Raw genomic sequence first — 23,441 nt, 5'->3', positions numbered from 1 at the left:
GGTTTGTGGTGCAAATGGTAATTGGTCAAAAAGCAAAGCACCGTTAAAATATAATAATTAAAATCATTCAATCTTGAATTTTAAAGGGTTAAGAAAATTTACCCGACTGCTGGTCCATTGTTGAGTTCTAAATACATCAGTGAATGGAATGTATAATGTATAAAGGATAAATATTTTGTCCAATCTAACCACAATGGTAATGTTCTAGTAAATAAACCACCTGTCAAAATAAAACAGTATTAATGACAACAAACTTGAGAGAAGAAAAAAACAACCCAATATTTAGGCTTTGTGGAAAGAAATCGGAATTACTTTGTACAATTCAATAAAATAACATCTCTTTCTGCAAATGGTTAATTTCCAGAATTTGACTTGTGTTTGTCCTAAAGATTTTTACAAAGAGCTTAAGTTTAAGAACACTGTACTAAACCTTGTGTTATCCTTCCTCTAATGTTTTTATGATTGTCAGTTTTCATTTGATTATAAAAACAAGAATGTGTCCATAGTACACGGATGACCCACTCACACTATCATTTTCTATGTATTTGAAAGATCCAAAAAGTGCCCCTACATTACAACTCAACCTGTAATTCAGTGGTTGTTTCTGTTTGCTGTTCATCATATTCAGTTTTCATTTAAAAAAAAATTTCAGGCTGTTAGTTCTCATTTGAAATTAGTTTTACACTGGTCCCATGCCTTTTAAAGCTGCCATTGATATCTTGATATACTACTTACCTAGCAACATAATGGCCATTTGTATAAGTATAGTTATTGTAATGGCTTGTCTCATATCTGTGTTAACTACACCAAGAAATAAACCTATACTCTGTAAATAGACAAATTATCAAAATATTAAATGAGAATGTTCCTGTTATCAATATCTATACTATTTATTATCTCCCCTCAATGTCTTAATGTTTCTGTTACTATTATCTCCCCTCAATGTCTTAAAGTTTCTGTTACCCTCACTGTCTTAATGTTTCTGTTACTATTATCTCCCCTCACTGCCTTAATGTTTCTGTTACTATTATCTCCCCCAACTGTCTTAATGTTTCTGTTACTATTATCTCACCCAACTGTCTTAATGTTTCTGTTACTATTATCTCCCCTCAATGTCTTAATGTTTCTGTTACTAGTATCTCCCCTCAATGTCTTAATGTTTCTGTTACTATTATCTCCCCTCACTGTCTTAATGTTTCTGTTACTATTATCTCCCCTCAATGTCTTAATGTTTCTGTTACTATTATCTCCCCTCAATGTCTTAATGTTTCTGTAACTATTATCTCCCCTCAATGTCTTAAAGTTGTTGTTACTATTATCTCCCCTCAATGTCTTAAAGTTTCTGTTACTATTATCTCCCCTCAATGTCTTAAAGTTTCTGTTACTATTATCTCCCCTCAATGTCTTAATGTTTCTGTTACTATTATCTCCCCCAACTGTCTTAATGTTTCTGTTACTATTATCTCCCCTCAATGTCTTAATGTTTCTGTTACTATTATCTCCCCTCAATGTCTTAATGTTTCTGTTACTATTATCTCCCCTCACTGTCTTAATGTTTCTGTTACTATTATCTCCCCTCAATGTCTTAATGTTTCTGTTACTATTATCTCCCCTCAATTTCTTAAAGTTTCTGTTACTATTATCTCCCCTCAATGTCTTAAAGTTTCTGTTACTATTATCTCCCCTCAATGTCTTAATGTTTCTGTTACTATTATCTCCCCTCAATGTCTTAATGTTTCTGTTACTATTATCTCCCCTCAATGTCTTAATGTTTCTGTTACTATTATCTCCCCTCAATTTCTTAAAGTTTTTATTGATCTTTTGAATCTAATTTTAGCCTGTATTTTAATCTTTTTCCTCAGTGCCTTTTTTTTTAGCCAGCAGTTTGTTTTTTCTCTATTGTATCTTAAAATTTAGACTAGTTTTCTTTTTCTCCTCTGTGTCTAATTTTAGCCTGTAGTTTTATTTTAGTCATCTTTTCTCTCTCTTTTCTGTTTACTGTTACAAGCTTATTAGAAAATCCTAAATGGTTGATTTGAACTTATTATTAAGTTAATTTTTACTTTAACAGATTCCAGAAAAAAATTGAAATATATTTTCTGAGAAGGTCCAATGCACGTGGTCCAATGTACAACTGTATTGACATATTTTTACCTACAGCTTCTTAATGATTAGTAAGAAGAAATGATTTGAATAGGATTTTAAATCCCCCGCCCTTTTCCCCTTATTCCTATTCATTCTATTTGTACTATTTTGTCTGTTTTTTTATTCCAAATAAATGAATTCACTTATAATTGGTTCCATTAGGTTTTATAACAGCAAAGGAAATAGGCAATATAAGCCATTATTAATATTTATTTTGTTTATTTATATGATCACAAATTGTTGATGTGGTATAATGTTATGATGATGTCAGTGTCGTCATAATCTGAAGACATTTCGTTTCCAGACAATAACTTGAGTATAAGTGTAAAAAATTACACTTTTTTTTACTTCATCAAAAATTTTATTGATGGGATACAATGTGAAAAACAATCAAGTTGAGATGACAAATGAAAATCTTTTTATTGCTATTATACTTATGACAACTTTGAAATTTACATTGCATGTGCATCCTTAGTTTCTGGCAATCATTTTTTGTAATCACTATTACTGTGCTGAGAAAGGAAATAATTAGTCAGTAAGATTAAAGGAAAATTTCGTCAAATAGCAATAAATGTATATATATATAATTTTTCTAAACATCAGCCCAACAATGTTAGATCTGTAAATTTGGTTTTGCAAATTTGCATATATACATGTATACTGTAAAAGCAGAAATATTTGTAGAAAATTTAATTTCGTTTATTTGGTGGAAAGAATACATCCTTAAAATCAAACCTCCACCAAAATTTAACCTACATATAACATCACTTCCATTTACTAGAGACCTAGAAATTAAATCCACTTGAAATCTTATATAGGGACAAAACCACTAAATTTCGCCCTAAAAAAAATAATGTTTCTACAGCTGTGAATTTTGACATAAAATAATTGTGGTAAAAGACCAAAACAAGAGGCTGTCAGAAAGACAGCTAAACAGATTTTCCTGCAGACATTACATTTTGAACAGTTCGTGTTTAAATGCACAGAAACCACTGAAAACACATTTTTTTAATATTTCAAGAACCATAACTCCTGAACAGTAAAAGTGAAAATTGTCATTATCCTATTTGACCTCCATTTTGTCATTAGTAACAACATTTTAAAATTTGAAAAGCTTTGGTTGAATAATTTATGAGTAAATGCAAAGACATCTTTCAAGCATTTTTCAATATTTCAAGAACCGTAACTCCTGAACAGTAACAGTGATAAATCGTCATTATCCTAGTTTAGTCATCAGTAATCACAATTTAAAGATTGAAAACCTTTGGTTGAACGGTTCATGAGAAAATGCAACGACATGACAGGAAACGCCATTTTTCAAACTTTCAAGAACCATAACTCCTGAACAGGAAAAGTGAAAATAGGCTTGACCTCCCGCTTGATGAAAGTAAATAGTGCAGGAATACAGGTGGTCACTTCTATCTTATAATGGATGCTATAAAGGCGTGCAAAATTGACGACTTTTTGGAGTCAACTACAAATTCAAATGAGGGTTATTCATTTAAACTTTTACCAAATTTTTGGAATGCTGTTATTTTAATCAAAACCCTCTTCTACCAAAGCTCTTATAAAGTTACATTGCATTATCAAATTATGTGTAAGAAAAATACTACAGGAGTTTTCACTGACATGATCAGAAATATTTCTTTTGTATAATGGCATCATTATACAGGTTATATAAATAACACATAGCTAAGGAGGTGATAGAGCACACAAAACATACAGAAAAAACATTGTTATTTGAGCCCTTAGTGAAGACACAATTTACAATTTTTTCATTATTTATCATGTATATTAAATATTGATGTAAATTCAATTCATTGTCAATAAACTAATGATTTCATATTGCTCCACATTTATTTAAATGACACATGTATGCATGAGGCACAGATATTATTTTTTATCAGGCATAACTGTAGAACCATAAAGCGACACCCCTGAAATTCAAAATTGATCTGTATTTTGTGGTAATAAGCATTGTGTATCAGTTTCACAACATTTGTTTGAAGCAAACTAAGGTTAAAGAATGAAAAAGAAAAATCTGGAATTTGTCTCATTTGTAAAGGGACAAAACTCTAGAACGGTCAAGCATTGTGTATAATTTTCATAACATTTGCATAAGACAAACAATAGTTAGAGAACAGAAACCAACTTTGGGAGGTTCTTATGTATTTATGTACGTCCTTCTGTCCCATAGTTGGTTTCCACTCTCTAACTTTAGTCTGCAATAACCTAATGTTATGAAACTTATACAAAATGTTTATTATGACAAAACACATATCAAGCTTGTATTTTGGTTGTCTCAATTAGACTGTTGTAGAGTAATGCACCTTTATAAATGGAAAAATTGCTGAATTCTTTGTTTTCTTACTCAGAGGGCTTGCGGGTCTAAATCATTTTTTTTCATAATATAAGATTTCGCTATATTTTTTCTATAAATGAACTTTATCTTATACTTAATATAAAAATAAAATTAAAAAAGTCATCTTTCCTTTACGCTTACAATCTGCCTTCCAAAGAAGCATACATTTTGTAAATGTACTTTTTTCTGTTGAACTAATAGGAGAAACAGAGGTAATTTTGAAATAAAAAAAAGAATTAAATTACAGTAATCGCAAAAAATTTACAATAGTTTAGTTTAGTTTAAGTACAGCTTATGCTGATTTGGAAATGAAAATAAACAAGAATGTGTCCCACACAGATGCCCCACTTGCACTATCATTTTCTGTGTTTAGTCGACGGTGAAATTGGGGATAAAACTCTAATTTGGTATTTAAATTAGAAAGATCATATCACAGGGAACATGTATACTAAGTTTCAAGTTGATTGGACTTCAACTTCATCAAAAACTATCTTGACCAAAAACTTTAACCTGAAATTTGCCCTATCATTTTCTATGTTCAGTGAACCGTGAAATTGGGGTCAAAACACTAATTTGGCATTAAAATTAGAAAGATCATATCATAGGGCACATGTATGGATGTGTTTCAATTTGATTGGACTTCAACTTCATCAAAAACATATTGTGACCTTGACCAAAAACTTTAACCTGGAAGGACAGACGGTCGGATGGACGGACGAACGCACTGACCAGAAAACCTAATGCTCCTCTACTATCGTAGGTGGGGCATAAACATATAGGTCACTAATGAGTTAAAAAAGATATTTTAATGCCAAAATATGGCATTTTTGCACCAAAGGGAGATAATTTGGAGCTTTTTCAATTATATATATGTTTTAAAAGTAGTCTAGGGCCAAAACAAATTGATCTTTTTTATGATTTTGTACCATATGATAAAGTAACAACTAATAAAGTAATAAATAAAATGTGTAATGAAAAAAAAAGGTTTTATTTTTTTCTAAAATTTTAATACCCTTAAGTCAGCCTCAACCAAATGTTATGAAACTTATATATAATGCTATTCACACCAAAACTCAAAATATATTTAACGTTGTTTTCAATTTAGACTTAAAATTGAGAAAGGAAATGAGGAATGTGTCAAAGCAACAACAACCCGATCATAGAGCAGACAACAGCTGAAGGCCACCAATGGGTCTTCAATGTAGCAAGAAACTCCTGCACCCAGAGGTGTCCTTCAGCTGGCCACTTAAAAAATAAGTATACTAGTTCAGTTATAATGGACGTCATACTAAACTCCGAATTATACACAAGAAACTAAAATTAAAAATCATACAAGACTAACAACAGCCAGAGATTCCTGACTTGGGACAGGCGCAAAATTGTTTATATGTAAATCTGATGTCATTTCCATACCTGGCCAGCTAAAGCTGTTATAAACACAGTGCCCATGGTTGCAAAGAATTTAGCCACACCACTTAGTCCAATACACCAATATGCCACTGTGACAAAGAACAGTGGCTGTAATAGTATCAAGGGGAGCTCACTGGTACACTTGGCAAGGAAGTAAGCTGACAACCTATACCAGCCTCCTGCCCTCTCCTTGTTTATTACAATTTTCTCTAATGGAACTGTAAATTAAAAAAACAACATGTGACTGATTCCCACAATGTTAAATAGCTTTAGCAATAGTATTGAACATATTTGGTCAGTATACATTATAAAAATGTCTTTGAAAGATATATTTCATGTATATCCACTCAGATAGGTATCACATGTATGTCCACTCAGATAGGTATCACATGTATGTCCACTCAGATAGGTATCACATGTATGTCCACTCAGATAGGTATCACATGTATGTCCACTAAGATAGGTATCACATGTATGTCCACTCAGATAGGTATCACATGTATGTCCACTCAGATATGTATCACATTTATGTCCACTCAGATAGATATCACATGTATGTCCACTCAGATATGTATCACATGTATGTCCACTCAGATAGGCATCACATGTATGTCCACTCAGATATGTATCACATGTATGTCCACTCAGATATGTATCACATGTATGTCCACTCAGATAGGTATCACATGTATGTCCACTCAGATAGGTATCACATGTATGTCCACTCAGATAGGTATCACATGTATGTCCACTCAGATAGGCATCACATGTATGTCCACTCAGATATGTATCACATGTATGTCCACTCAGATAGGTATCATATGTATGTCCACTCAGATAGATATCACATGTATGTCCACTCAGATATGTATCACATTTATGTCCACTCAGATAGGTATCACATGTATGTCCACTCAGATAGGTATCATATGTATGTCCACTCAGATAGATATCACATGTATGTCCACTCAGATATGTATCACATGTATGTCCACTCAGATAGGCATCACATGTATGTCCACTCAGATATGTATCACATGTTACTACTACTGTACAAACTGGACTAGGTTGAACAAATAGGAATTTACACCGGTTGTGCTCAAAACAGATACAAATAGCTGTGTAGGAAACCATTTTTCCTATCTCAATATTCTTTATAGCAGCTATTTAATTGTTCACTTTGGTGAGTAATGCTTACTTGTATATAATATGTCATTGCTGTCTTAATAAAATCATAGAACTTTTAAACAATGATTGGACTGTTATATTCATTAAAAGTTTAAAGGCATCTTTCTGTTCATTTTTTTGGTCTAGTTTTACATTTGTAAAAATATACTGTTTGTTCTTGCATTTGTCAAAAAATGTTTTTCATTTTTGACATTTTTTTTCTTACATTTAAGAGATTAGACCAATTTTGTTCATTAGTCTGACTCACAATGACATCACACAATAGTCTGGCTTACAATGACATCACACAATAGTCTGGCTCACAATGACATCACACAATAGTCTGACTCACAATGACATCACACAATAGTCTGACTCACAATGACACCACACAACAGTCTGACTCACAATAGTCTGACTCACAATGACATCACACAATAGTCTGACGCACAATGACATCACACAATAGTCTGACTCACAATGACATCACACAATAGAGTCTGACTCACAATGACATCACACAATAGTCTGACTCACAATGACATCATACAATAGTCTGACTCACAATGACACCACACAACAGTCTGACTCACAATGACATCACACAACAGTCTGACACAATAGTCTGACTCTCAATGACATCACACAACAGTCTGACTCACAATGACATCACACAATAGTCTGACTCACAATGACATCACACACCAGTCTGACTCACAATGACATCACACAATAGTCTGACTCACAATGACATCACACAATAGTCTGGCTCACAATGAAATCACAAAACAGTCTGACTCACAATGACATCACACTATAGTCTGACTCACAATGACATCACACAATAGTCTGACTCACAACGACATCACACAATAGTCTGGCTCACAATGAAATCACAAAACAGTCTGACTCACAATAACATCACACAATAGTCTGACTCACAATGACATCACACAATAGTCTGGCTCACAATGACATCACACAACAGTCTGACTCACAATGACATCACACAATAGTCTGACTTACAAAAGTCTGACTCACAATGACATCACACAACAGTCTGGCTCACAATGACATCACACAATAGACTGACTTACAAAAGCCTATCTCACAATGACATCACACAATAGTCTGACTCACAATGACATCACACAATAATCTGACTCACAATGACATCACACAACAGTCTGACTCACAATGACATCACACAATAGTCTGACTCACAATGACATCACACAATAGAGTCTGACTCACAATGACATCACACAACAGTCTGACTCACAATGACATCACACAATAGTCTGACTCACAATGACATCACACAATAGTCTGACTCACAATGACATCACACAACAGTCTAACTCACAATGACATCACACAATAGTCTGACTCACAATGACATCACACAATAGTCTGACTAACAATGTCATCACACAATACTGTGGATTCATTTATTTTTGTTGGTATCAATTTTCTTGGAAAGACGTCTCCTGGTATACGTAAATTTGTGGATCGCTGATTACTACAACCAAAAAATTAGATACGTTTTTTCGTGGATTTCTTTTTGATTTAAGAGATCATATAACCTCCTACTGATCAATAATAAAACAAACAAAAAAAACGAATTCATTGAAAAAGTTTTGAATTGTCAAAATCCTTGCTTGGTCATTCTAGGTTAAAGTGTTCATTGATAACTTCGATTAAAATAATGAACAGAGACAACTAATTATTTGTTTGTTTTACAATTTATAAAGTCTCGTCTGAATTCTATAAAGCATTCAAAACTTTATGATTGAAAGCTCACTACCCTAATCAAGATATTAATAAACAGTGATATAAGGATAAGGTGTGAAAATAAATGTTCCTGTCATAAACAATATTACCTACGGGCAATATCCCCGTACTTAATCCTATTGATTTTTAATCACTGGTAAACCAAACTATGAAACGGTAATTAACAACTTGCAGTTATTTTCCATGAACAGTTTTAATCAATTTTAAAAAGTGAATTTTTACTGATATTCGATATATTTATTATAGATTTAATCAAAATACTTGTATCTTCCTTCAATAAAAAACATGTGTTATGTTACAATGTTTACCGCTAGTCAACACATAAATATACTAGAACTGCATAACATAACCGGGAATAAACATCCTACTCCATACACATTTTTCAGGGTTATTCTTCGTTGAATTCTTAAATTCGTGGTTTGCTGTGACCCACGAAACCCACAAAAATTGGTATACCATGAATAAAAATGAATCCACAGTAGTCTGACTCACAATGACATCACACAATAGTCTGACTCACAATGACACCACACAACAGTCTGACTCACAATGACATCACACAATAGTCTGACTCACAATGACATCACACAATAGTCTGACTCACAATGACATCACACAATAGTCTGGCTCACAATGACATCACACACCAGTCTGACTCACAATGACATCACACAATAGTCTGAATCACAATGACATCACACAATAGTCTGACTCACAATGACATCACACAATAGTCTGACTCACAATGACATCACACAATAGTCTGACTCACAATGACATCACACAATAGTCTGACTCACAATGACATCACAAAACAGTCTGACTCACAATGACATCACACAATAGTCTGGCTCACAATGACATCACACAATAGTCTGACTCACAATGACATCACACAATAGACTGACTTACAATGACATCACAAAACAGTCTGACTCACAATGACATCACACAATAGTCTGGCTCACAATGACATCACACAATAGTCTGACTCACAATGACATCACACAATAGTCTGACTCACAATGACATCACACAATAGTCTGACTCACAATGACATCACAAAACAGTCTGACTCACAATGACATCACACAATAGTCTGGCTCACAATGACATCACACAATAGTCTGACTCACAATGACATCACACAATAGACTGACTTACAATGACATCACAAAACAGTCTGACTCACAATGACATCACACAATAGTCTGGCTCACAATGACATCACACAATAGTCTGACTCACAATGACATCACACAATAGTCTGACTCACAATGACATCACACAATAAAAATAGTATACGATGTTACTTTGATAAGTAAACATTAATATTTAGGTGACCAAAGTACTCATCTGATCATTTGATACTTACATGAAGTAACAGCGTCAAACATTGGAATAAATCCCCAGTGCATCCCAATAAAAAATACCTGCAAAAATACTCTCATGCATTAAATATTCAACACATTTACAAAACCAAACCATAGTTATAAGATTGCCTTATTAGTGAAGCCTGATCTTAACTCAATTCATGCACAATCTGATACATCCTGATGAAAGATATCTCTCAACTGGCAGGGTGCAGATAACAGAGCATGATAAACAAGAAAAAAGAGAAAAACTAAATTTTGCTAGGTTTGTTTACGTTCTGCCATGTTTTACTGAAAATGTACTACTAAATTTAGTAACATCATTTGTGTTGCTCTATTTTTGATTCTTTTTTTGTTGTTGAACATCACATAATTATTTATAGTATCCTATAGTAACATTATCAATAGACAATTATCAAGTCACATACAATATACACATTTTTTTGTACTTCATGGGTTTTAATTTTGTATACTTTATGCTGATGATGATCTAATCATCTAATCGGCAAAATATGTCTACAATAAAATTTACTTTTTAAAGTGCTATTGTCAATTGGATGCAATTTTAATCAAAAATCCAATATCAACTGATTAAAATCAACATAAAATGCATCATTACAAATTATTAGTTTTTTTATTCACGATATTGAATAACATAAAGCTCATATTTTGGGAATGACAAAAGTAAATAAATCAATTTGGAACCAGATAAAAAAAATGCAAAATCTAATTGTTTATTTCTTCAGATTTGGTGTTTTATACATATGCAAGCACTTTGCTTTAGCTGAAGATCATTCATACATTCATGTAATTCATATACATGTATTAAATGGGAATTAGCTACCAGCTATATAAATAAACAGCAGCTCTATCAGCGCTTGATATGTCTATCTTGTTTAAAGGAGAATCAAGTTCAATAACTTCTCAAAATCAAATCAGAAATTAATAAAAATCTAAAGGGAGCTTACATAGATATAAAAAATTCACCAAAGTTTCATGAGACAAGCTGAAGGCAGATTGGAGTCATTGTCAGAAAACTAAGTGTTTCAAAGTGTATCTCCAGTTATACTCACTGCACCCATTCTGTCTCTTAGTGTGTCTTCAGATCTTGGAAGTTGGAACCAAATCAGGCTAACTATAGCACATATAATAACATTTTCTATTATCTTTGTTTTATCCAGAATTCTGCCCTTTGACAACTTAAATGATCTAATTGTCAAATTAGAGTACTGTGTAAAAAATCCTGTAGGCCATTTTGTAGTCTCTCCTATGTTCAATTTGGAATCTTTATCTATTTCCATTAAACTTGAATGGACATTTTCTGAAATGAAAAAAAAAATCTGGCAATGCTGGAATCATTGAAGTGCTGTGATTAAAAGTTATTACCCACCAATTAATCTAAACCCTTAACCTAACCCTGACCCTACCATGCTAGTGCTGTGATTAAAAATTATTACCCTCTAATTAATCTAAACCCTAAACCTAACCCTAACCCTACCATGCTAATGCTGTCACTAAAAATTATTACCCACTAATTAATCTAAACCCTAAATCTAACCCTAACCCTACCATGCTAATGCTGTCACTAAAAATTATTACCCACTAATTAATCTAAACCCTTAACCTAACCCTACCATGCTAGTGCTGTGATTAAAAATTATTACCCACTAATTAATCTAAACCCTTAACCTAACCCTAACCCTACCATGCTAGTGCTGTCACTAAAAATTATTACCCACTAATTAATCTAAACCCTAAACCTAACCCTAATCCTACCATGCTAATGCTGTCACTAAAAATTATTACCCACTAATTAATCTAAACCCTAAACCTAACCCTAACCCTACCATGCTAATGCTGTGACTGAAAATTATTACCCAATAATTAATCTAAACCCTTAACCTAACCCTAACCCTACCATGCTAATGCTGTCACTAAAAATTATTACCCACTAATAAATCTAAACCCTTAACCTAACTTGAACCACTTTAAGTGCTGTGAGAAAGATTTCATACACAGTAAATAATCTAAACCTTAAACATAACCATAACCCTACCATGCTAGTGCTTTGAAGGAGATTTCATACACAAATAAAATGCTTCACTGAGTGTAGCCTGATACAACCGCTTAGATTGAATCTTGTAGAGGGGGGCAATAGGGGGTCCAACAGTACGTTTACAGACCAACACAGGAGATAAAGTCAATATCGACACCCTTATTATTCCAGAAATTGCCGTCCCACTTAAGAACAATATTTCCCAGACTACAAGGAACTTGCCACACTTAAGAGAACTTAAATTTGTACATTCTGAAGTAGAGAATGTTTTGAAATCGACTTACTCATAGGTGTCGACCACTATTGGGACATTATCGAGGATAAAGTTATCAGAGGAAAAGGACCCACCACTGTACAGTCAATGATAAGATATCTATTATCAGGACCAATCAATAGAAACATCTACAGTTTTTGTAAACTACATTTCACACAAAAACACAGCTATTGACAACGAAAAAGGAAAATCCACGACAAAATTGCCATGGGAACATGACCATCCAGATGATATACCTTCATACCCATTTGAGGAAAATTTCCAAGGAAGAAAATTGTTACCAAGACCGCTTGAAAAAACACACCCTTAACTGGTGGTGTAAGAAGCCACATAGATACAGGATAGGAACTAATAAGGCATGAAGAGGATTACCATGTCATGAGGCCGACAAACATTCATGAATGGACAAAGAGATAAACTTTAATTGTGCTCAGTCAATGTTAAGGAACATAAACTTCAAGATTATAAAAAAACGGTTTTTTTCTAAAGTGAACATTGATTGGTTAAATATTTCTCAGTGTGTTTGAATTTATTTGATAGCCTTTTGGTCATGACTGTTTGTCTCTAATATTTAATTAACTGTGCATTTGTATTCAGATATCGCAGATCAAATTTATTCGTTCTTTGTGTAATCATACGTTTTTTGATTGAGTTAAGTCTGCTAATTGATATTTTATCGTATGTTTTTATATGTTGTGATGTTATGCTATTGTTTCAGAAAAAGGGAGAAGGTTTGGGCCCATTAAAACGTTTAATCCCGCTGCAAATGTTTGCACCTGTCCTAAGTCAGGAATCTGATGTACAGTAGTTGTCGTTTGTTTATGTAATATATACGTGTTTCTCGTTTCTCGTTTTGTTTATATAGATTAGACCGTTGGTTTTCCCGTTTGAATGGTTTTACACTAGTAATTTTGGGGCCCTTTATAGCTTGTTGTTCGGTGTGAGCCAAGGCTCCGTGTTGAAGGCCGTACTTTAACCTATAATGGTTTAATTTTTAAATTGTTGTTTGGATGGAGAGTTGTCTCATTGGCACTCACACCACATCTTCCTATATCTATAGATCATTTTATTTGAGATGGACATTAATTTTAAACTTCTTTTATCTATATTGTGAATTTACATTAAAATTTTCGTTACATATATCACTTTTGTCGGCCTCCAGAATGTCGGAATATATAAGAAGTACAAACATTAAGCTATGGTAACCATAATGCTATACTGTTTGACGTTATTGTATATGCATAAGCTATCACGATGATTAAATGTATATAGAAAATACAACAAATTATTGAGATTCTTCAACATAGCCCACATTATATATTAGAACAGGTAAGCTAAATAGGGATGTCTTAACTGGTTTATCGAGGGGAGGGGCAGGATTCAGAGTCACTAAATTCATTTTAAGGTCCTGTTTCCAAAATAAAATATACTTATAAAATAATTATCAATCAATCAATCAGGCAGGCTATGCATATCTAATATACCAACCTTCTTTCTGAGATTTCTTCTTCCAGAATTTCACTTTCTCTGTCTTTGAAGGGGCTTTAAATTCAAAGTCAAATTGTCCATCCATTGAGGGCGAGCCTGGATCATTACTGTAGGTTTCCTCTTCAAAACTTAACGTTTTCCTGGAAAAACATAAAATTGGTCTTCTATTCATTTAGTTACAAAAAGTTAAGGTTACATTATACTAATGAAGGAAAGCTATGAGTTATTGCTCTTGGTGTTGTCCACGTCCATGAATTGACAGCTAAGGAAAGCCATGAGTTATTGCTCTAGGTGTTCTCCACATCAATGAATTGACAGCTAAGGAAAGCCAGGAGTTATTGCTCTTGGTGTTGTCCACATCCATTAATTGACAGCTAAGGAAAGCTATGAGTTATTGCTCTTGGTGTTGTCCACATCCCTGAATTGACAGCTAAGGAAAGCCATGAGTTATTGCTATTGATGTTGTCCACATCCATGAATTGACAGCTAAGGAAAGCTATGAGTTATTGATCTTGGTGTTGTCCACATCCATGAATTGACAGCTAAGGAAAGCCATGAGTTATTGCTCTTGGTGTTGTCCACATCCATGAATTGACAGCTAAGGAAAGCCATGAGTTATTGCTCTTGGTGTTCTCCACATCAATGAATTGACAGCTAAGGAAAGCTATGAGTTATTGCTCTTGGTGTTGTCCACTACAATGAATTGACAGTTAAGGAAAGCTATGAGTTATTGCTCTTGGTGTTGTCCACATCCATCAATTGACAGTTAAGGAAAGCAATGAGTTATTGCTCTTGGTGTTGTCCACATCCAACAATTAACAGCTAAGGAAAGCTATGAGTTATTGCTCTTGGTGTTATCCACATCCATCAATTGACAGCTAAGGAAAGCCATGAGTTATTGCTATTGGTGTTCTCCACATCCATGAAATGACAGCTAAGGAAAGCTATGAGTTATTGATTTTGGTGTTGTCCACATCCATGAATTGACAGCTAAGGAAAGCCATGAGTTATTGCTCTTGGTGTTGTCCACATCCATCAATTGACAGCTAAGGAAAGCCATGAGTTATTGCTATTGGTGTTCTCCACATCAATGAATTGACAGCTAAGGAAAGCCATGAGTTATTGCTCTTGGTGTTGTCCACATCCATAAATTGACAGTTAAGGAAAGCTATGAGTTATTGCTCTTGGTGTTGTCCACATTCATGAATTGACAGCTAAGGAAAGCCAGGAGTTATTGCTCTTGGTGTTCTCCACATCCATGAATTGACAGCTAGGGAAAGCTATGAGTTATTGCTCTTGGTGTTGTCCACATCCATGAATTGACAGCTAAGGAAAGCCATGAGTTTTTGCTCTTGGTGTTCTCCACATCCATGAATTGACAGCTAGGGAAAGCTATGAGTTATTGCTCTTGGTGTTCTCCACATCAATGAATTGACAGCTAAGGAAAGCTATGAGTTATTGCTCTTGGTGTTGTCCACATCCATGAATTGACAGCTAAGGAAAGCTATGAGTTATTGCTCTTGGTGTTGTCCAATGGACCATGAAAATTCAAAATTGATCTGTAACATGTCATTTCAAAGCAATAAATTAAATGTAAAACCAATATTGTCAAGAAGAAAGAAAATAAATGCAGAAATCTGATTTGCTGGACTAATGGATGGACAGAAATACAGTGCAACCGTCCCCTTCCACTTTGGATCAATCGATAAAGTTGTTTCAATGAAGCAGACATTGCTTGAAGCTATGTAAATTCAATTTAAAAGTTACAAACTAATAGGTAAGAATTGCAAAACCTTTTATCTGAAATGTACTTGAGATGTAAAATCTGAAATGTACTTGAGATGTAAAATCTGAAATGTACTTGAGATGTAAAATCTGAAATGTACTTGAGATGTAAAATCTGAAATGTACTTGAGATGTAAAATCTGAAACCATATTGTTAAATACAGAACTTGCTGGGCAAGTTTTAATAAAAACACATAGCCTATGAAAAAACCTGTAGCCCTTTTTACAAAAAATCTAAGAGTAAAATCAATCTTACGATAAAAATATTTAGTTGAATGGTTTAGGAATATTTTAGACTTACTGTGGATTCATTTATTTTCGTGGGTACCAAATTTCGTGGTTTGAGGAAAACTTACATATTCGTTGATATTTAATTTCGTGGTTTAGGCAAAGTGTACACTCATTCCTTTACACAATTTGTGTTTCGTTGAACATTTGAATTCGTGGTTTTCCTGTACCCACGAAATCCACGAAAATTGGTATCCAACGAATATTAATGAATCCACAGTACAATAAATTTTACACTTAAGATTTTTTGTAAAAAAGCCTACTGAATATTATGGAAAAGTAGACTTGTGAGGAGCAACCACCCTTATAATCTCACTTGATCTTCTTTCCTGCAGTAATTATTTTGTCCTGCACATCACCTCTTTCTTTCATCTTTTCCACTGAAAAAAATATTAAAACAGTTATTTTCCTTTCTCTTGTTTTTCATGTCCCCCCGGCGGGCCCCAATATGATTATTATATAAGTATATTTTATTTTATATGAAACTATAAACTTATTAAGTTTGTAAAGGAGTTTGTAAGTTCATTCATATAAATCAGGCCGTTAGTTTTCTCGTTTGAATTGTTTTACATTATCATACCTTTTATAGCTGACTATGCGGTATGGGCTTTGCTCATTGTTGAAGGCTGTGTGGTGATCTATAGTTGTTAATGTCTGTGTCATTTTGGTCTCTTGTTGACAGTTGTATTGTTGCAATCATACCACATCTTTTTTTTATATAGACAGTAGTAACAATGATATCTATGAAACTAAAATCTTTATAAGTTTTTAAGTTAGACTGTATATGTGTTTCATGGAAAGTATATTCATAATATTTGGGATCTATATGACACTGCACCTTCTCATTATCCACCCATGTGCTTTGGTCATTTACAACTGCTGCTGGACTGTAAGACCCCAAGGCTATCTTAAGCCAAGTAGTCTTATACTTATATAAAGGCTATCTTAAGCCTAGTAGTCAGAGCTTACACTTATATAAAGGCTATCTTAAGCCAAATAGTCTTACACTTATATAAAGGCTATCTTAAACCTAGTAGTCAGAGCTTACACTTATATAAAGGCAATTTAAGCCTAGTAGTCAGAGCTTACACTTATATAAAGGCTATCTTAAGCCTAGTCGTCAGATCTTACACTTATATAAAGGCTATCTTAAGCCTAGTTGTCAGAGCTTACACTTATATAAAGGCTATCTTAAGGGCATACGATACAGTTACAGGGGAGGTAATGACGTTGCTAACGTATAATGTTATTTTCGCGACATCAAACTGTTGAATATCGGGAAAAGATGCATTTCTCGACTGATTTTTATCATTCAAACTGATTTAATTTGAAAACGAGTTCATGGACCCCTATTTTTCAAAACAGCAATTTGTTTTATTTTGCAGGGAGATTATGTGACACAAATTCTATAAAACTGTAAATAGAGAATTTTTTTTAATTTTGATAAACATGCAGCAAAAAATGACGTATTTTTCTCAATTCATGAACATTTGATAAATATGAGTTATTTCTGAATGAAAAATGCATAATTTTTTATGTTACTTATAAAATACAGAAATTACCGATTATTCAACAAAAAACAATTTGTGTTTATTTTTTATAACAAAAAAGTTATGTCTTTCTTTCGAAAAAGAAATTACGTCCACAAATCTGAATTTTAAGCAAATTTACAAACTTTCGGCCTCGTTTTACTCAAAAAGTAGCAAATGAAGGTATATTTTTTATTACATATTTGAGTTAATCAGGTAAAAAATAGCCTATATGCAAATTTTCATGAACTTGTAAATACAGGATCAAAACTGTATCTTATGCCCTTAAGCCTAGTAGTCAGAGCTTACACTTATATAAAGGCTATCATAAGCCTAGTCGTCAGAGCTTACACTTATATAAAGGCTATTTTAAGCCTAGTCGTCAGAGCTTACACTTATATAAAGGCTATTTTAAGCCTAGTCGTCAGAGCTTACACTTATATAAAGGCTATTTTAAGTCTAGTCGTCAGAGCTTACACTTATATAAAGGCTATTTTAAGCCTAGTCGTCAGAGCTTACACTTATATAAAGGCTATCTTAGCCTAGTAGTCAGAGCTTATACCAATATAAAGGCTATCTTAAGCCTAGTTGTCAGAGCTTACACTTATATAAAGGCTATTTTGAGCCTAGTCGTCAGAGCTTACACTTATATAAAGGCTATCTTAGCCTAGTCGTCAGAGCTTACACTAATATAAAGGCTATCTTAAGCCTAGTAGTCAGAGCTTATACTTATAATTAAAGGCTATCTTAAGCCTAGTAGTCAGAGCTTACACTTATATAAAGGCTTTCTTAAGCCTAGTAGTCAGAGCTTACACTTATAATTAAAGGCTATCTTAAGCCTATTAGTCAGAGCATACACTTATATAAAGGCTATCTTAAGCCTAGTTGTCAGAGCTTACACTTATATAAAGGCCATCTTAAGCCTAGTAGTCAGAGTTTACATTTATAATTAAAGGCTATCTTAAGCCTAGTAGTCAGAGCATACACTTATATAAAGGCTATCTTAAGCCTAGTCGTCAGAGCTTACACTTATATAAAGGCTATCTTAAGCCTAGTAGTCAGAGCTTACACTTTTATTACGTTATAAAATATGGACAATTCTTCACTCTTTTGTTGATATATTTCTTAATTACTAAGGTCATATTTATCCCTCTAGTTGACTTAGAGAGTTTTTTGAATTGAAAATAAAATGTAATGTATGAAATAATATAATGGAGATGTTTAAACAAGACTTTAAAGTCAGAATTCATACTTTTAATTGTATATGAAGCATTTGCATTAGGAAGTCATAGCCCATGAATGAGATTAAACTGCAAAATATCCCTAAAAGTCTAATTTTAAAAATATTCAAAAGTGACACAATATGACTTATATTTTTACAAAGAACTTAAATTATCTTATTGGGAAAAACCATGCATAAAATGCTTCATTCTCATTTATCCAACTTTTTAAAATTATGGGTAGTACAGGTATAAAAAAAAAGGTGGATAGATGAGATCAAAGGTAATCAAGAACAAAGGGTTTTCAATTAGAGTTTGAGTTGAATGACAGGTGAAAAATAAGACTGAAAATTATACCTGGATTAAATTTTCTGTAGTGTAGTAATATATATGTTAAAATGTGCAACTGACATTTAGTTAATGTAATGTAAATCATTTGAAAGTATTCAAGTTAAGGGTTTTAACCGTTAATTAAAATGTGAGTTGGATTAAATCAGTTGCACTTTTATTCATGAAGATATTTGTCAATGAGATGGAGCTTTTTTGTGTAATAGATCCTCTTCGTTCCTTTTACTGTTCTTCTGACCAAATGATCCAAATGGGACACTGGTAGTTATTCAGTGCGTAGAACCATACTTCTTCAACTTGGTGAAGAGGTATTAAAGGAAGTGCTGATGCTTGTCCTATCTGCTGATGAAGTAATGGATCGTTCTTATATTCTTCGGTCAAACCAAGAGTCTGTACCTTTTTCCAGATGTGCTGGCAGAAAGTGGAGTAAACAGCTGTTGGATGCGTATGGATTGGTTGTTTAGTCTTAGATTCATGATTTTTTCATTTGTTAGTGGCTTTGAACTTGCTGTCAGATAACTGCGATAACTACTCTTAGAATTATTCCTAGTGTCTTTTTGTTGCGGGATGTACAAGTACCCGGCCAAGTCTAGCTGTATTTTTATCGTTCTGATGAGTTAAGCTTTTTGCAACTGATTTTTATTGTTCGTTCTGATGTTGTTCTGTAATACCACTGTCCCAGGTTAGGGGAGGGTTTGAATCCCGCTAACATGTTTAACCCCGCCACATTATTCATGTATGTGCCTGTCCCAAGTCAGGAGCCTGCAATTCAGTGGTTGTCATTTGTTTATGTGTTACATATTTGTTTTTCGTTCATTTTTTATGTGAGGCCATTTTTTTTTTATACCTACGCTTTAAAAAAAGGGGTGGGGGGGGGGGGTGGGGGGTAAACTGTTTTACCTCTGTCTGTCCTTCCGTCAGTCAGTCCGTCCGTCCCATGAATATTTTTCGTCACATTTTTCTCAGGAACTACAATACAAGGATTTCTGAAATTTGGTTTCAGGATTTATATAAGTCAGCTATACCGTGTGATGCGCTTTCAGATTCATCACTCAACAACTTCCTGTTTACCGAAGACTTGCATATTTTTACACTATTAATATTATCCACTTGCGGCAGGGGTATCATCAGTGAGCAGTAGCTTGCAGTTTCACTTGTTGTTTTTCATTGTCATATCAGGGCATTTTATAGCTGACTATGTGATCTGAGCTTTGCTCATTGTTGAAGGCCGTACGGTGACCTATAGTTGCTAATGTCTGTGTCATTTTGGTCTCATGTTGAAAGTTGTCTCATTGGCAATCATACCACATCTTCTTTTTTATATTTGATAGTGACAGTAGGAAAGACTGTCTCTGCTGCATTACATGCTGCTGATTAAAAGTTCATGAAGATTCTGTTTATCTATTTATTAAAATAGGGGGGAGCTAAAAAACAAAACATCAAACGAATGGAAAGCAACTGTTTGGTCAAATTTACTTTCATAAAATGTTAATATAAAAATAGTACTGATTTGTAGTTTTTTTCTGTATAAATGATGAAACATTTATTTAATATTTAAAATATTCAAAATTTTATTTAAAAATAATTTGTAACAAGTTTACTATCGCCAATTTTATATATATTTTGAATAATATGAAAACATACAGGAACAAAGGAGTAGGTCCGGTAAGGACTCATTTTGGCCTCAAATTTCAGTTTCATCCGACGAAGGATTTGGACCACTTTTTAAACACTTTAAAAGTGTCTATTTCACTTGATTCAATTAGTTTATGATAAAGATTTTTAACTGATTTAGTCATTAAAGACGATCCGATTGAGGCTCAAATATGAAACATCTCTCAAATATGCAAAAAAAACGTCACTTTTCAGATGGTTTTTGGCAAAAATGAAAGTGGCCGCACCCGTGTTCATCAACAACCTTTATAAATGTTATGTAATATCATAAAATACAACTTACATTGCAATATTATGGATGAACACGAATGCGGCCACTTTCGTTTTACACGTAAACCGTCTAAAATTTAACTAAAATGATAGAATTTTGAAGATTTCAGTAATTTAGCATGACTTACTGGTGCTACAACCCGATATATGTGCATTGTATTGTCAAAAACAGCACATATTTATGTAGCAGAAGCATTCAACTGTCCAATAAAAAACTAAAAGTTTACATTTTAACAATTTTGTAAAACTGTTATATTTTTGGGCCAAAAAGGGGCCTTACCGGACCTACTCCTTTACTGTCGAATTTTAGAAAGACACCTTATTATTACTAAACAAACAACCCAATAATTAACAAAAATAAAAGTTGGCTAAATGAGAATACCTTATTTTCAAAAGTTGGATAAATGAGAAGACACCCATAAAATTACCTCTTTTGGTCAAAAACATCAATGTTAATGATGTCATCTATAGTGCTACAGACATTTATTGATCCATCTTTTATTATTTTGCTTATTGATTTTGTCATCAATGATTTTTATGTGGATGGAAACAGGAAAATTCAAAAGGATTGTGTGAAGCAATTTTTTCCAACTTTGTCCTTTTGAAGAAAAAGGCTTTTAATATGAACAAGAACTAGCAATCAACTTTTTATTTTGTTAAACTGTGTTCCTTTTCTTTATTGCAAAAAAAACATATGTCCTATATTGAAAGATACAATAATTTATGCTTTTAAAAAAACAATATAATCTGGGAAAAAGACACATACATTTGTTGCAATTTGCTCATTTCAGAAATATGGTCAAATTGTTTCAAGGTAAAGTTCAATTATTGTTGAATAAATTATTGATTATTAAGCCCCTAGCATTTTTTTTATTTTACAGATTTTTATTTTTGTCTTTTTTTAAAATAAGTCCTTACTTTCATTTTGTCGTTATACATCTTTAAGACATAATTTCAGAATGTGTATGTGTGGAGTATATGAAAAATAACATGAACATATTCATATCTATTATTCTATATGAAAAGAGTTTGCAAAATTAGGTCCGAGAACACCATTGTCGTCCCTTGATTTTCGTTGTTCACAAATATAGTCCCTAGTGTTGACAGTGGGTTACTTGCCATTAATTTTTATACCCCTTCCAAATTTATTTCTCCATGTTTAATGCCTCAAATTGCAAATAAGGGGATTAAATTACACTGTAAAAAAATTTGAGTCCAGAATTTTAAAGGAAAGTAGTGATTTGGTCCAGCTGAAAAAGGTTGAAAATGAGTACTTCGGAAGCTGTCAAAAGATTTCAAGACGCCCTAAACATAAAATTGTCCATATTTTGAGTTAGAGGCGATGAAGTTTTCTATAATTTTGATATAATTTGTCCCAAAAGTAGTACAACACACTGAAAAAGTTTCTTTGAGAAAGCGCAGGTGGGATTTTTTTTAATTTTCATTTATGTTCTAAAAGAAATGCACTACAAATTAATTGTGTTCTCGGACCATTATATAAAAGTTTGAAGAGGATGGGATTCCAATCAAAACTTTATCTCCAATTACTTTATACAGATCTTGCTGGAAATGGTCACTTTCTTCAGCTAGATGATGATGATAAGATTAAAAAGTGTTTGCATATGAGTGTCTGGGTGGAAAAAGGGGGACAATTTTCTTAAAGTGAAAGGCAAACCAAGATGTTTATGTATGTTAACCTCTTGTGCTAGGTTGCTGACTGACTGACTTTAAATGTTTTTTTTTTTAATTTCCTTGATCCACTTCTGATTTAGCTAAGCAAAGCAAAATATTCTATTGTGATTTACTTCTAATAACAGGGCGTCACTTAAATCTCTCTAGTCTGGTATAAAATAAATCTGTTATGTATTCTGGACCATACTTGTGGAATAATTTGCTAATACATGTACCGTTAAAAAAAATTACAAATGTTAATTCTTTCATATACAAAATAATAGATCATTTATTGAAATCAACCTGTTGAAAAAATATTAAAAACTGATAATGTCATCACATTTATTTTTTTCATAACATTTTATCAAGTTGTATTGAACATTATTTCATACTTGACTTGTATATTAAGGAAGTTCGCTACTCAGTTTCAAAATAACAAGCTTGTCATAACACAAGTATATATTGATAGGGGTTTAATAAAGGAACCAAAAGAGCAAAACATTAATATAGGTTAAAGCTCTCAAAAACTATTAAAAAATAACAACGATTTTAAAAGACTTTTACAGATGGTTTATAATCATACATAT

The 23,441-nt window shown here is 33.0% G+C and overlaps 1 protein-coding gene across 2 annotated transcripts in view; it reads right to left on the bottom strand.

The window, feature by feature from the left end:
- The window catches only part of LOC134683313 (uncharacterized), a 41,688-nt gene that overhangs the window by 5,399 nt on the left and 12,848 nt on the right, over window positions 1-23,441 (bottom strand). Inside the window, exons 8-14 of one of the 2 annotated variants that reach the window (XM_063542520.1) lie at window positions 16,459-16,522; window positions 14,070-14,209; window positions 11,325-11,572; window positions 10,254-10,311; window positions 5,921-6,135; window positions 736-826; window positions 103-220 (exon numbers count right to left, since the gene is read on the bottom strand). In XM_063542520.1, coding sequence (XP_063398590.1) covers window positions 103-220; window positions 736-826; window positions 5,921-6,135; window positions 10,254-10,311; window positions 11,325-11,572; window positions 14,070-14,209; window positions 16,459-16,522 — 934 coding nt within the window. The remainder of the gene's footprint in view (window positions 1-102; window positions 221-735; window positions 827-5,920; window positions 6,136-10,253; window positions 10,312-11,324; window positions 11,573-14,069; window positions 14,210-16,458; window positions 16,523-23,441) is intronic. The other variant, XM_063542521.1, reaches the window with a different exon arrangement.

Source organism: Mytilus trossulus, chromosome 9 (assembly GCF_036588685.1).
Source record: "Mytilus trossulus isolate FHL-02 chromosome 9, PNRI_Mtr1.1.1.hap1, whole genome shotgun sequence".
In the NCBI taxonomy this organism is placed as follows: domain Eukaryota; kingdom Metazoa; phylum Mollusca; class Bivalvia; order Mytilida; family Mytilidae; genus Mytilus; species Mytilus trossulus.
This window is presented reverse-complemented; position numbering and strand designations above follow the sequence as displayed.